The sequence below is a fragment of the Oryza glaberrima genome, chromosome 8, assembly GCF_000147395.1.
Source record: "Oryza glaberrima chromosome 8, OglaRS2, whole genome shotgun sequence".
Taxonomy (NCBI): Eukaryota; Viridiplantae; Streptophyta; class Magnoliopsida; order Poales; family Poaceae; genus Oryza; species Oryza glaberrima.
This window is the reverse complement of record NC_068333.1, coordinates 12,295,794-12,308,940: the sequence shown is the minus strand read 5'-3', so window position 1 is coordinate 12,308,940 and position 13,147 is coordinate 12,295,794. Positions and strand designations below refer to the sequence as shown.

At 43.4% G+C, this 13,147-nt stretch overlaps 2 protein-coding genes across 2 annotated transcripts; both read left to right on the top strand.

Annotated features, from left to right (window-relative positions):
• The first annotated feature begins 1,431 nt into the window (after positions 1–1,431).
• LOC127783045 (F-box/LRR-repeat protein 13-like) lies at positions 1,432–5,905 on the top strand. Its single transcript, XM_052310324.1, has 2 exons — positions 1,432–2,979; positions 5,882–5,905. The coding sequence occupies exons 1-2, from the start codon at positions 1,432–1,434 to the stop codon at positions 5,903–5,905; spliced, it is 1,572 nt and encodes a 523-aa protein (XP_052166284.1).
• A 3,306-nt stretch (positions 5,906–9,211) lies between these two features.
• On the top strand, positions 9,212–10,853 carry LOC127783283 (uncharacterized). Its single transcript, XM_052310525.1, has 5 exons — positions 9,212–9,707; positions 9,861–9,980; positions 10,069–10,125; positions 10,216–10,269; positions 10,610–10,853. Exons 1-4 carry the CDS (start codon positions 9,212–9,214, stop codon positions 10,257–10,259), a joined length of 717 nt encoding a protein of 238 aa, XP_052166485.1. The 3' UTR covers positions 10,260–10,269; positions 10,610–10,853.
• The last annotated feature ends 2,294 nt before the right edge of the window (positions 10,854–13,147 follow it).

Here is a 13,147-nt window from a genome sequence, read left to right as displayed (position 1 = left end):
TATATCTATATCTATAACTAATATAAATATTCGTATTTTTTCGATCGTCACATCTAATTTTCGTCCATCTTTTGTCCATGCACAATCCGATTCGGTTAGCAATAGCCATGGAAAAAATTGCAAAAAAAAAATCGGCGGCCGCCGATGCCACCACTGCCGTTGGAGGGAGCCGCTGCCACCGGATCCGCCCGCGGTCGCCGCTGCCGCTGTCGGATTCGCACGCGGATGAAGCTGACGCCATCGCAGCCGTTGGGAGGGCGCCGTCGCCGTCGAGGCCGACGGGGAGAGAGAGAGGGGGAGGGACGACCGTCGCGGCCGTCTCCGCCGCACCCCGCCGTCGCTGCGCCAAGCCGGTGAGATGGGAAGGAGAGGGGGAGAGAGAGCGAGGCCGCCGCGGACGTCGTCGCCGCTGCCGTTGGGACGGCGCCGTCTCCGCCGAACCCCGCCGTTGCCGCACCGAGTCGGTGAGAAAGGAGGGAGATGGGAAGGGAAGCGGCGCCGGTGGCGGGGGAAGCCGCCGGCTAGGGGGAGGGGGAGAGGGGGCGGCTCCGCCGGAGGGGAGGGGGAGGGGAAGCGGCGGCCCTCTAGCCTCCCTCCCGCGGTAGATCCGCCGTCGCGCCGCTTCCCCTCCCCCTCCCTCCGGCGGCGCCACCCCCTCCCCTGCCACCAGTTGCTGCCCACGGTAGGGCAGGTATGCCGCCGCCTCGCCTCGGCCGCGAGATCGCCGGTCGCCGCCGCCGCCGTCGCCACTCGCCGACTCGCGGTGGGAGAGGGAGGAGAATGAGTTTAGGGGGGGCGGGGGGGATGTGTGGGAAGGGTTAGGGTTAGGGTTAGGGTTTTGATAAGGCCGTGGGCCGATCGGAACGGAATAAGTCTATTTTAGGTCCCTCGGGCCAGAAATAAGTCTGTATTAGGTCCCTCGGGTCGAAAAAAAAAGAGAAGTTCATTTTTAGTGCTTCATTTCTTCATAAGCATTTACAATTATATTATTGAATGTGTTTATTTCTAAGCAAACCTAACAGGAAGGATTTTCTTTCTTTTTCAATTAAATAATTATTAAATGATGTTTGTATTATTGAAATTAGCAATTAAGTTCTGAAAATTCCAATAAAATTCCAAAGAGCGTAACTAATCATGGAGAATTTAATAAAATTAAATTTAACAATGTCATTTTATTTCTCACACTTGCTTTACTTGTAAATATATTTAATTATACACATACCTACTTAAAAATACCAAATATTTCAGCGAATTTGTATTTTAATTAATTGCATATTTTTTCTGATCTGTGCGCTTCCCGGTGCAACGCACGGGCACTTTTGCGTGTGTGTGTGTATATATATATATATATGATATTCCTCTTCGTTTCCTCGAAGAAACCCTAACGGATCGATCTATCCTCTCGCTGTTGCCCAGCCGAGAACATCATCCATGGCCGCCGTGGATCGCATCTCCGAACTCTCCGACGACCTACTCCTGCACATCCTCTCCTCCCTGCACACCAAGGACGCCGCAGCCACCACCGTCCTCTCACGCAGGTGGCGTCCCCTGTGGCGCCGGACCTGCGTCCTCAACCTCTACTCCGAACCCTTTCTCCCCACACACGATGCCTTCTTCCGCTTCGCCGACGGCGCCCTCGCCGCCGTCCTCCGCCGTGCCGACGACCCAGCCCTCAAGAAGCTCTCGCTCGCCGTGGACTCGGCTGCGGCACGCCCTGTTCTCTCCAACTTCGACAGCAGGATCGGCGCAATCCTCTCCCACCGCGCCGCGGCCGGGCTGCAGGACCTCCGCGTCGATTGTCTACCGGTCGCCGGCGCCGGCGACGCCGGCGACACCATCGGCATGTACAAGCTGCGGCTAGCGTCGCTGCCGTGCGCCGCCACGCTGCGGGTGCTGCACCTCGCGTGCTGCTGCTGCTACTCGTCGCCGCCGTCCGTCGTGGCGGCGTTCCCGTCCCTGACGGATCTAGCGATGACCATATGCATGCTGTCGCTGTCCAAGGGTGGTCACCTCCTCCAGACCATCGTCGACGCCGCGCCGAGGCTCGCCATGCTCAGACTGGACCGTGTCCATCTCCTGATCTCGGCGGCGAAGACGAAGGAGGAGACCGCCGTCCTCCGCCTCCGCTGCCCGACGGTGACGACGCTCGTGCTCGTCGCCGTGACGTCAAGGATCGAAGCACTCCAGCTCGACGCGCCGAGCCTGGTCTCCTTCTCGTACGGCGGGCACCCGATGGCGATCTCGCTGGCACCACCGCCGGCGAACCTCGCGCTCGTCGACGTGGACATCAGCCGACCTTCCTTCTTCACCGGGAAGTACGAGCCGGTGTGCCGCGTCCTCCGCAGCCTCGGCGGCGGCGACACCACGACGATGAGGACCATGACGCTGCGCGTGCACTGCGTCGACGACATTCTCGACGACGGCGGCGGCGGCGCCCTCCCCGTCTTCCCCAACCTCGCGTTCCTCCACCTGGAAGCACAGTACCTGCACAGCCGCTATCAGACGCCCATATCGTTGTCAGCAATGGCGAAGCTGCTCCAATCCTGCCCAGCTGTTTCTGAACTCCGGCTCAGGCTAACAACGAAGGATGACAGCCACAGCCACCCCGTGTCCGAAGAACAGCGCTTCAACCGAAGGATATCCGGGAACTCCATTGGGAGGAGGATCGAGTCAAGCTCAAGTTCTTCTTCCAAGGACGAAGGTGATCATGAGCTTAAGTGTCAGCGCGTAAGCGAGCCGGCAATCGAATGTTTGGAGAAAACCGTCAGGAAGGTGACCATGGAATTCACGGCCAAGGAGATGGACAGTTTTCCGGTCCATCTCACCAAGTTCCTGGTGGAGAACGCCATGGTTCTCGAGGAGTTGCGCGTTGATGACACAGCACAGTTCTTCCTGGACCAGAAGGTTGAAAAGTGGAGAGCTGATTCATTTCAGCGGAGGAACTTACCAATCGTTGGCCGCTTCGAGGACAAAGCCTATGTAAAATTTAGGGGAAGTCTATCGCGCGAACTTGCGGGAGACGCGAACGGATTGGTAGGTCTAGTATACGAGCTAGGAATCTCGCGAATTTTGCGATCACCGTTTCATCTTTTATTCCTCATAGCTAATTACATGCCTAATTACGTGTTTAAATCATGATTTGTTTAATGGCTAATGTCCCGGTAGTTTGTTTCTTCGGTTAAAATAAGTCTTTATGTTTTCTTGTCACGACTTACGAGGTTTGCTTGGATTGGAGTACTGTAGCTATTTATTTTTTAAAAAATATCCTGTGATGATCAACATTTATATTTCTATTAAAATTAATACACTAAACTTTATAATTGCAGAGATATAAATTCTACTAGCAAAATGCCCATGCGTTGCACCGGGAATTGGCGGGGTGACTAGAGTTCGATATTAATGATTTACCAAAACACCATAGTATGATTATAAACATCGGCTATATGTAGAGTGATAAACAAATCATATTTGTTTTTGACAATTAATCTACTTTACATTTGCGTGTTGTGGATGACGCTTCTGACGCATGGGCCCAATGATTATAGCAAGAGAGGAACAAATGATGAACAACAAAAGTGATTGCTTTTGCGTAGAAAGTGATTGATGAAAAATTTAAGTGATGAATTGAAAAATCAAATATTTTTAAAGTACATAATCCTAATGAAAAATGAATGGAATTGACCAAAGGACACGTCTGAATACACGTCATGCGGAAATTATATTTTCTTGTAATCTATATAATGTAATTGTGAGAATATACTCGATTTTCTATGCATTGTACTTGTGAGAGCTGAATTTTGTTTTAGGTTAAATATAGTGTGCGATAGAAATCTTTAAAATCATGTTAGTGGAAACGCTAAAAATAGCAAAAAGAAAAGCGGGGCAGACCCACACTCCTGGACGAAAAGGGAAAGAAAAGCTAATTGAACTCCTGTACTACAAACTTTTTTTTTGTGTATTTTGGTTTTCATTTTGTATTTTGGACTAAAACATTATGAATTATAAAATAAATAATATTGGAAGAGAGTAATATTCTCCGAAAGAGGCTATAGTCCATACAAAAATTAATTAATATTATTTATTTTTAGTCCAAATTTAAATTCTATTATTTATTTTTAATTGATATACAATTACATTCCTTGTTGACTCCATTTAGATATAAATAATTTAACATGAAGAAAGAAAAACTAAACATAGGAAAATATTAAATTTGATAAGGGAGAAATAGTTTAAATCAACTCAGAATAGATAAAACTCAATTAGGCCCATAAGGATGGGCCGAATGTCTTTCGCAACTTGGCCTGTTAAGTGCATATGGCACATGTGGCCCAAGTCAGCTTAGATGCGCTAAGAGGCGTCGGATTCAATCGATCGTTAAGATCGCTTGATATATATATATATATATATATATATATATATATATATATATATATATATATATATATATATATATATATATATATATATATATATATATATATATATATATATATATATATATATATATATATATATATATATATATATATATATATAATATATATATATACCCCTCCCCTAGAATAACTATTCTACACCCCCTCCCACCTCCCTCCCTCCCATCGCTCCTCCCCTCCCATCGCTCCTCTCTCCCTCCCGCGCCCCCTCCGTCCCCACCTCTCTCCCTCCCCGTCGCTCCTCTCTCCCGTCGCTCCTCCCTCCGATTCCCCCTTCTTCCGATTTCTCATCCTCCCCCACAATCTCAACTTTTCTTTTTTTTTTCTCTCCCTCCTCCTTCTCTCTTCTCCTCCCTCCTCTCTTCTCCTCCCGATTTCTCATCATCCCCCCAATCTCAACTTTTCTTCTTTTTTTTTCTCTCCCTCTTCTTCTCTCTTCCTCCCGATTTCTCATCCTCCCCCAATATCAATTTTTCTTCTTTGTTTTTTATCTCCCTCCTTATTCTCTCTTTTTTTAGAAAAATTAAAAATACCCCCTCTCTCTCGTCGCTCCCGATTTCTCATCCTCCCCCCAATCTCAACTTTTCTTCTTTTTTTTCTCTCCCTCTTCTTCTCTTTTCCTCCCGATTTCTCATCCTCCCCCAATATCAACTTTTCTTCTTTTTTTTATCTCCCTCCTTATTCTCTCTTTTTTAGAAAAATTAAAAATACCCCCTCTCTCCCGTCGCTACTCCCTCCTCCTGATCCTCCCCCAATCTCAACTTCAAGACTTGAACCCATGATCTCATGGTTCATGGTGAGCACTTCTTACCAAATCACCATATGATGATTTGTGAACAAATCAGTTATGTACATGTAACAATCATACCTTGTTACTATGATTTGGTAGTAACATTATCTCAAAAGGGTAGTAACATCATATGTTACTGTAAAAATGTATAAATTGTTACTGTAAACTTTATAGGTTGTTACTACACTTTTGGCAGTAACAATATGACGAAATTTACAATAACAGAGAACATGCATGGTAACAGTGGCCTTATAGTAGTAATGTTTTTTAGATTTAGAGTATTTTAAATCTCAATCTTTAAAGAGTACTAACGTACACGTCATGTCTTATTTTTCTAACCCATTTGCATCATGGCGTTCGTAAAAAAAAAGTGCTTAACGAAACTAGAACCATCATAACTATTTTTTAACGTTGTTACTGCGAAAAGTAGACATGTTACTACATATTGGCCATCGTGTTACTACGCTGTTCCAGTGAGACGAGAACTAAATAAGAGATAAATCACAATCTTTAAAGAGCAATATCTCTCATATCATATCTTGTATTTCCAATCCGTTTGCACCATGAAGTTCATAAAAAAACGCTTAACGAAACTAGATCCATCATGGCTACTTTTTGACGTTGTTACTGCGATAATGCTATCTTGTTACTGCAGGATGACCGTCTTGTTACTGCATGATTCCTGCAAGACGAGAGCAGCAAAGTGGTGGGCGGGGGAGGGAGTGGTGGGCGGGTTTGACCGGCGGGAGGACGCTTTGACCGAGGTGGGAGGGGGGTTTTGGGCCCTACGGAGGGTGGGGAGGTGGGTTTGACCCATGGGAGAGGGGTGTAGAATAGTTATTATAGGGGAGGGGTGTAGAATAGATTCAATATATATATATATATAGGAAAATAGTTCTATACACCTGGGAATATGTACACCTGCTCTCATCCACCGTCGATCTGTGATTAGCTTCGATGGATCTTGATATCGGATTAACGAGCGGACCCATTTAACTTTTTAACTAGAAAAAAATTACGTACCCCTTAATCACAGAAACTGGAATGACCTGAGCTCGCATAATTCCTCGGTCCCACTAGTGCATCGGATCCGAAAATCAGGTCACTGGGAGAGACCGCGATATACCAGAACTCGGAGAAGGCGGCGGCGATTCATCGTCGATTCCGCGACAGCAGCGAGATTCATCGTCGATCCATGGCTGCGTTGCAGGTGACGGCGTGATCCATCGGCGTGGCGACCTGCACGCGCGGCGCGGCGGCGGTGTCGACCGATCGGCAACATCGTGCGGCGGAATTGCAGGTCATCGTCCTCCAAGGCAACGGCGCGACGGGACGGGACTAGTCGACGGTGCGATGCAGCAATAGTTGAACTAACCCAGGCGGCATCAATCACTCGTCGATCTCCCGCAAAGCCTTTTCGAAAGCGACAATGCATGTGGTTAGTACTACTTAATTATTTCTTATGTCGTGTATATCATATCAATCTTATCTTCTTCTTTGCCCAGGCAGTCGTATGGTGCATATGCACACCTCGAAGAGGCTAGTGATGCTAGTCGTCGCTAGAGTCCGCAATATGGTGTGCTTGCACTTGCTCCGATCGAACAATCGGGATCCCAGACGATGGCTGTGCCGATCTCCTGAAATCCATGACGATTGGTTCTTGCTTTTTAGTACATATATATGTTTTTGATGCGAACGGCCGACTGAGGAAATGATGCTGAAATCCTGACAGTAATGAAACCATCTTCGTTTTCTTTCGTTTTTGAAACATTCAGTTCATCCTCTTTATTGGCAGAATAGATCGATCGAGGATATTTGCAGTATATGCAATGCAATGACCATATCGTGCATGTATGTAGCTCCATAATAATTAATTATGCACCCACGCATTTCAGGTTTAGATATATACTACTGGTCTATTTCAGTATATAGCTTATGAAAAAAAAAAGAATCGGTATTCGGAAGATCAGTGCCTACTAATTATAGTTCAATGTGATATGTGTGTTTTGCTGCCATGACAAGTACATACTGCTAGTAAATAAAAAAAAGACACTCCTATATACTACTACTACTATACTAAACAGTATATACCTACTGACTAAATAAAAAACGGTATAATACTCCCTAGCCGATCAATTTATTATATATTGGATACTTGGAAAAACAGTTCATAATCCTTAACCGATCGATTTAATACAATAATAGATACTTGAAAAATATAGTATATACTGGATAAAAAAATCAGTATATACAGATAAAAACAGTACATACTGCTAGTAAATTAAAAAACAGTTCATACCTAGTAAATAAAAAGAGGTATATACTACTGTTACTATACTAAACAGTATATACCTACTGACTAAATAAAAAACGGTACATACTTCCTAACCTATCAATATATTATATATTAGATACTTGAAAAAACAGTACATAATCCTTAACTAATTGATTTAATATAATATTGGATACTTGAAAATTTTAGTATATACTGGATTAAAAAATCAGTATATACTGGAAAAACAATCAGTACATGCATACTCCTTATACCAGTATATATACCATTCTTAAGAAAAAGTAGTACATACTTCTACAAGAAAGTATATACTTCTAAAAAAAGAAAAATAATAAAAGTAGTATAAACTTCTACAAGAAAAAGTATATCATTCCCTAGCTAAAGATATTATACATATAGTGGTTACAAAGCAGTATTTATACGTACTACTACTATGTAAACACTACTACTGGAGTACGTAGTATACAATGCTACTGCTATTCAAAAATTAGTACGTATACACTAGTACTAATCCACGTGTTTGGATCAGTTCTGTGCATTTAAAATTTGTAATGCATGCACTCGATCAGTTAGTCGTGCATTAAAACTAAAAGAAAAGAAAATGCATTGTTTTAAAACAGATCCGATTCACCATGCCCTATTAGATGCTATTGGATCATCCATTAACAAAGGGGAGTACATACACCTGGGTGTACAGAAGAGTCGTCCTCTATATATATATATATATATATATATATATATTCCATGTTGAAACCCTAACCCTAAACTCATTCTCCTCCCTCTCCCACCGCCAGCGGCAGCGGCGGCGACCGGCGATCTCGCAGCGGAGGTGGGGCGGCGGCTACTTGCCCTACCGCGAGCTGCAACGGCTATGGCGGCGACTACCTCCCTACCGCGATTCCCATCTTCCTCAGCGGCAGTCGGAGATCTCGCGACCGACGTGGGGCAGCGGCTACCTCCCCCATCACGAGCAACGGCGGCGACGGCGACGCCCTCCCCCATCGTGAGTGGCTGCGGCGGTGCCCTCTCCCACTGCTAGCGGCGGCGACGGCAGCCTTCTCCACCACGACGCCCTCCCTCCCACCTCACTCTCTCCACTTCTCCCCCGCTCTCTCTGTGCGGCGGTGGCGGGAGGGCCGGTGACACCCTCGCCTTCGCGAGATCAGGGGGAGGAGAGGTGCGGCGGCGGTGGTGGTGGACGACATGGAGGCGGTTGCGGCCCGGCGAGGCAGGAAGGGTGGCGGCCCAAACGGCGGGCGGTGGTGGCGTCGGCGGCCGCCGATTTTTTTTTTTTGCAATGTTTGCAATTTTTTTACATCAATATTGCTAACCTAATCGGATTGTTTATGGACGAAAACTCGGACGAAATTAGATGTGACGACCGGAAAAATACGAATATTTATATTAGTTATAGATATAAATTTTATATAAATAAAGTCTACACATAGAAAGTTTATATACATAAAATCTACATATACAATCTTTACATATATAAAATGTACACATAGAAACTATACGTGTATAAAGGAAATAATTCATATAAAAAAGTTTCCGTTAAAAAAAACAATGAAAAAGGACTAATGAATAAATGAAATCTGAAAAAAATAAGGACGTGGAAAAATAACGCCTATATTTATTGCGTTGCCAGATGCTATATCTATCTATTCTATCTACCCTATAATTCACCAACTGATGTTTACATCCTTCGTACTTCATTCATCAAATCCAGCGGATGAAAATCATCCAACGTATCACATCCGTCTCCCTTCCTTCCTCCACCTCCGGATCGCTCCCTGCACTGCCACACCTCACCCACACGGCCACACCTCTCTCCCCTACGCCCTAATCCCCTTCCCTCTTGCACGCCGCGCCAATCTCCGCCGCCAGAGCGTCGTCGACCTGCGCAACAAACATCCACGGCGGCACCGGCAACTGCTCCCTGCGCCACCTCCTGATCGACGGGATCGCTCCCTGCGCTACCGCCTCCGCCGATCACTCCTTGCGCCGCCGCACCTCACCCACAACTCTCTCCCCCACGCCCTAATCCCCTTTCCGTTCGCACACCGCGCCGATCTCCGCCACCAGAGCATCGTCGACCCGCACAACCAACGTCCACGGTGGCAGTCCGCAATCGACCCCTGCCACCACGCAGTTTCTGCACACTGCTACAGTTATCAGCAACTTAATTGTATGTTCACTGTATGCCCATTGAACAACAAAGCATGGCCATCTTTCATTATATTGATATAAACACAAATTTCTACTATCATATGTTCTGCAAAAAATGAGATTTCGAGGTTATATAGTTTTGTGTTGAAAAGTTAATGGTGCTATTGTTCAGGTGCTTGCAATGATTTTGCGTGGACAGACGCTGGTGTTGAGTCCAGCGCTTTCCATGATGGTGGACCAATTGAGGAAGCTCCATGCATTTCTTCCAGACGGCCTTCTTGCAAGCAGTCAGGTAAAAGTAAAATGTTCGTAGTTGCTGCATGTGCTATTCATTCTCATTTCATTCAGACATCTGATTAGTTTTATCATATGCTACAAAGGACGTGTTCAGGGAAATAAAGGTACATTCTTCTTAAGCCCATCCCTATGCAATCAAGGTAAATTTACGGTTTCGACAGTTGAAGTGAAGAACATGACACTGAATTGTTGCATTATACTCATGTTCAGCATCATGTATTATTGTGCAGGCCTATGCTTCAGAGTTCTGCAGGAAGGAGCACCAAGCTCTTGAAATTTCCCTTGTAAGAATGAGTTCCACTCTTGTTTTGCCTTTCAAGCTTCTTGTTTATCTCTATAAGAAAATAATTTAGTACTTTTTATATTTAGTTCTGCACTGAATTTTGATATATTTCAAGCCCATGTTCAGACAATAATCTGGATTTCAGACAATAATCCTGCAGTCGTACCTGTTGCATTGTCCTCGAGCTCACGCAAGCCCCTGCACTGTAAACTGAAACTGATGCACACCGGCTAGAAATAGCCCATTGAGTCAGCTATTTCGCACACAAATCAGCTATTTTTAGCATTCCCGAGGGATACAAAGAATGCTAGAAATAGCTGACTCATTTCGATGGCTTGCAGATATACGTCAAGGAAAATAAAGGGGCTGCAACTGTAGCTAGCACCGAGGCCTGGTCGGATACCAAAATTGAAGGGGAAAGACTTATATCAGTAGTACATTTCTAATTTCTGTGGAGCAGATTTGCTGTGTAGTCAAATTGAAGGGGAAAGACTTATATCAAATCACTGCCGGCATATCAAATTTAGTGACATGCATTGATGTCGTCATATCAAATTTTGACATTTATTAATATTCATGCTTGAATTCTTGCAGTCATTTTGAAATTAGATTGCATGTGGAACTTCATGGTACCGCTCTTTTGATAATCTGAAAATCTGTTTTGATATTTTTTCTAATTATCGTTGTCCAATTCTGGTTCTTCATTGAATTTTGGGAGAAAGGTACTACTGATATGCATATGACCATGCATATCTCCTGTACATTGTACATGACAACATTTTGTCAAAAATAAAACCATGTCTAAATTTATTCCTAAGCAAAATTCCTTTATATTCCTATACAAGTACATGTGCTTGCATTTTTAAGATCACATAGTAATGTGTGCAATAAAATTGCTATATAGTCAAATTGAAGGGGGGAAGCCTTTATATTTCTGTGCTGAAATGGAAATAGATAAATGGCACAGTTGTTTTTAATAAACATTGGGTGGTCTGAAGTTTAGAACACTGAAATGTATATGTATTTGGATAATTCATGCATTTATATATTTGGGGCCAATATTATTTTCTTAAGGTCATACATTTAGACTGTATACATGTGAAATGGTAGTGACTATTGAATAAAAATCAGTCATGGAAAATGGTAGCAACTATTGAATAAAAATGTGTCTTGGTTCTAGTAACTGGATAAGAATAACATTGTAGGTAACTTGTCTCAGCCAATGGTTAAATAACTCATGAACCACCTTTGTTTTTTTCAGAATCCTTCTTTGTGAATAAATATGACTGTCTTATTATATGGTAGTGCCCAAGTTGTGTATTTAATGATGAAACATCCAAACTGAATTTGGTTGCTGCATTTAGGATGTCATTGGACCATGTTATATATAATTTGCAGGGTAGATATATTTGGATTATTCATGCATTTATATATGCGGGGCCAATATTATTTTCTTAAGGTCATAGATTTAGACTGTATACATGTGAAATGGTAGCGACTATTGAATAAAATTGTGTCTTGGTTCCAATAACTTGATAAGAATAACATTGTAGGTAACTTGTCTAAGCAACCAATGGTCAAATAACTCATGAACCCCCCCTCCCCCCCCGGGTTTTTTTTTCAAAATCCTTCCCGAATCATTATGGTAGTGCCCGAGTTGTACAAATTACAAATTCAAATCCTGCTGACAACTACCATTTGATTGATTTTGTACAACACGCCAGAAGAAACTTGTGCGGTATTGCGTGATTGTAACTGGCATAACTCTTTATGTAACTTTTTGCTTGAACCTTAATAGCATCCATTCTATGCGGAAAAGAAATGCCTTTAAAATGTCAAACGTCATTGTGCCGTTATATCTTTTCCAGTTTGAGTTATCAAACGCCACCCCGTAGCATTTGTACGGGCATATTACTAGTACACAATAATAACTGACAGGTGCTAATTACACACTAATTAGGTGGCGGGATGCATGCTAATTCGATGATGCCAGATCTGTGTTGGTGCGAACTAAGTCGACGAACACAACAGCCTGGGAGATCTGCTTAGCTCTAGTGCAAGTCCAAAACTTGATGAGATGCGGGCGTACCAGCCAGTTTGATCTTGCAACTGATAAGATAGATAAATATGTTGATCACCGAAGAGTCGATCGGCTGATAAGTTATCAGCTATATGTCCAATGTAGATAATGTATAAAGACAATCGGCTATATGGTTTTAACCAATCAACTATATGTTCAATGTAGATAATGATATAAAGACAATCGGCTGATAATAATGTAATATAACAATAATATAATCCAGTAGAAACCAATCGACTAATTATAATATGATAGAATAAGTGATATGATGGTTAAAGCATACATCAGCTGAAGGTCCGATGTTATTAAATCCAAATGATTAGATAAACAATGAAACCTTTGTTGCGATATGCTAAATCCAACTTGTATGTAATCCTTGTGAACCGATGCAACATCAGATAACTCATCAGCTGAAACCACGATGAAACCCTTATTAGCAATCAAAAAGCAGGGTAGAGATTATAGTTCTAAACACGACTAGGGCTGATGTTTCGCAAAGTATGAAAATAAACATAATATCTAAACAATCAAGCCCTTGACTGATTTTTAATAGTGGTGGATACCTTAGCTAATCCAATATGGCAAAGCAATTTAGTCGATACCGGCAAAAACCCTAAAGCAGATCCCAGCCGATACAAGTAAATTGAGCTGTCAAACTAGAGTAACTAAAATATGTGATAGGTAGGTAGGCAAATATATCAACCGAACCAGAGCGATCCAAGAGGTTGAAGCGATGCAGCCTTGAACAACACCAATGTAGCGGATACAATTGCCAAGGCTGGTGGAACGTAGGACTTAC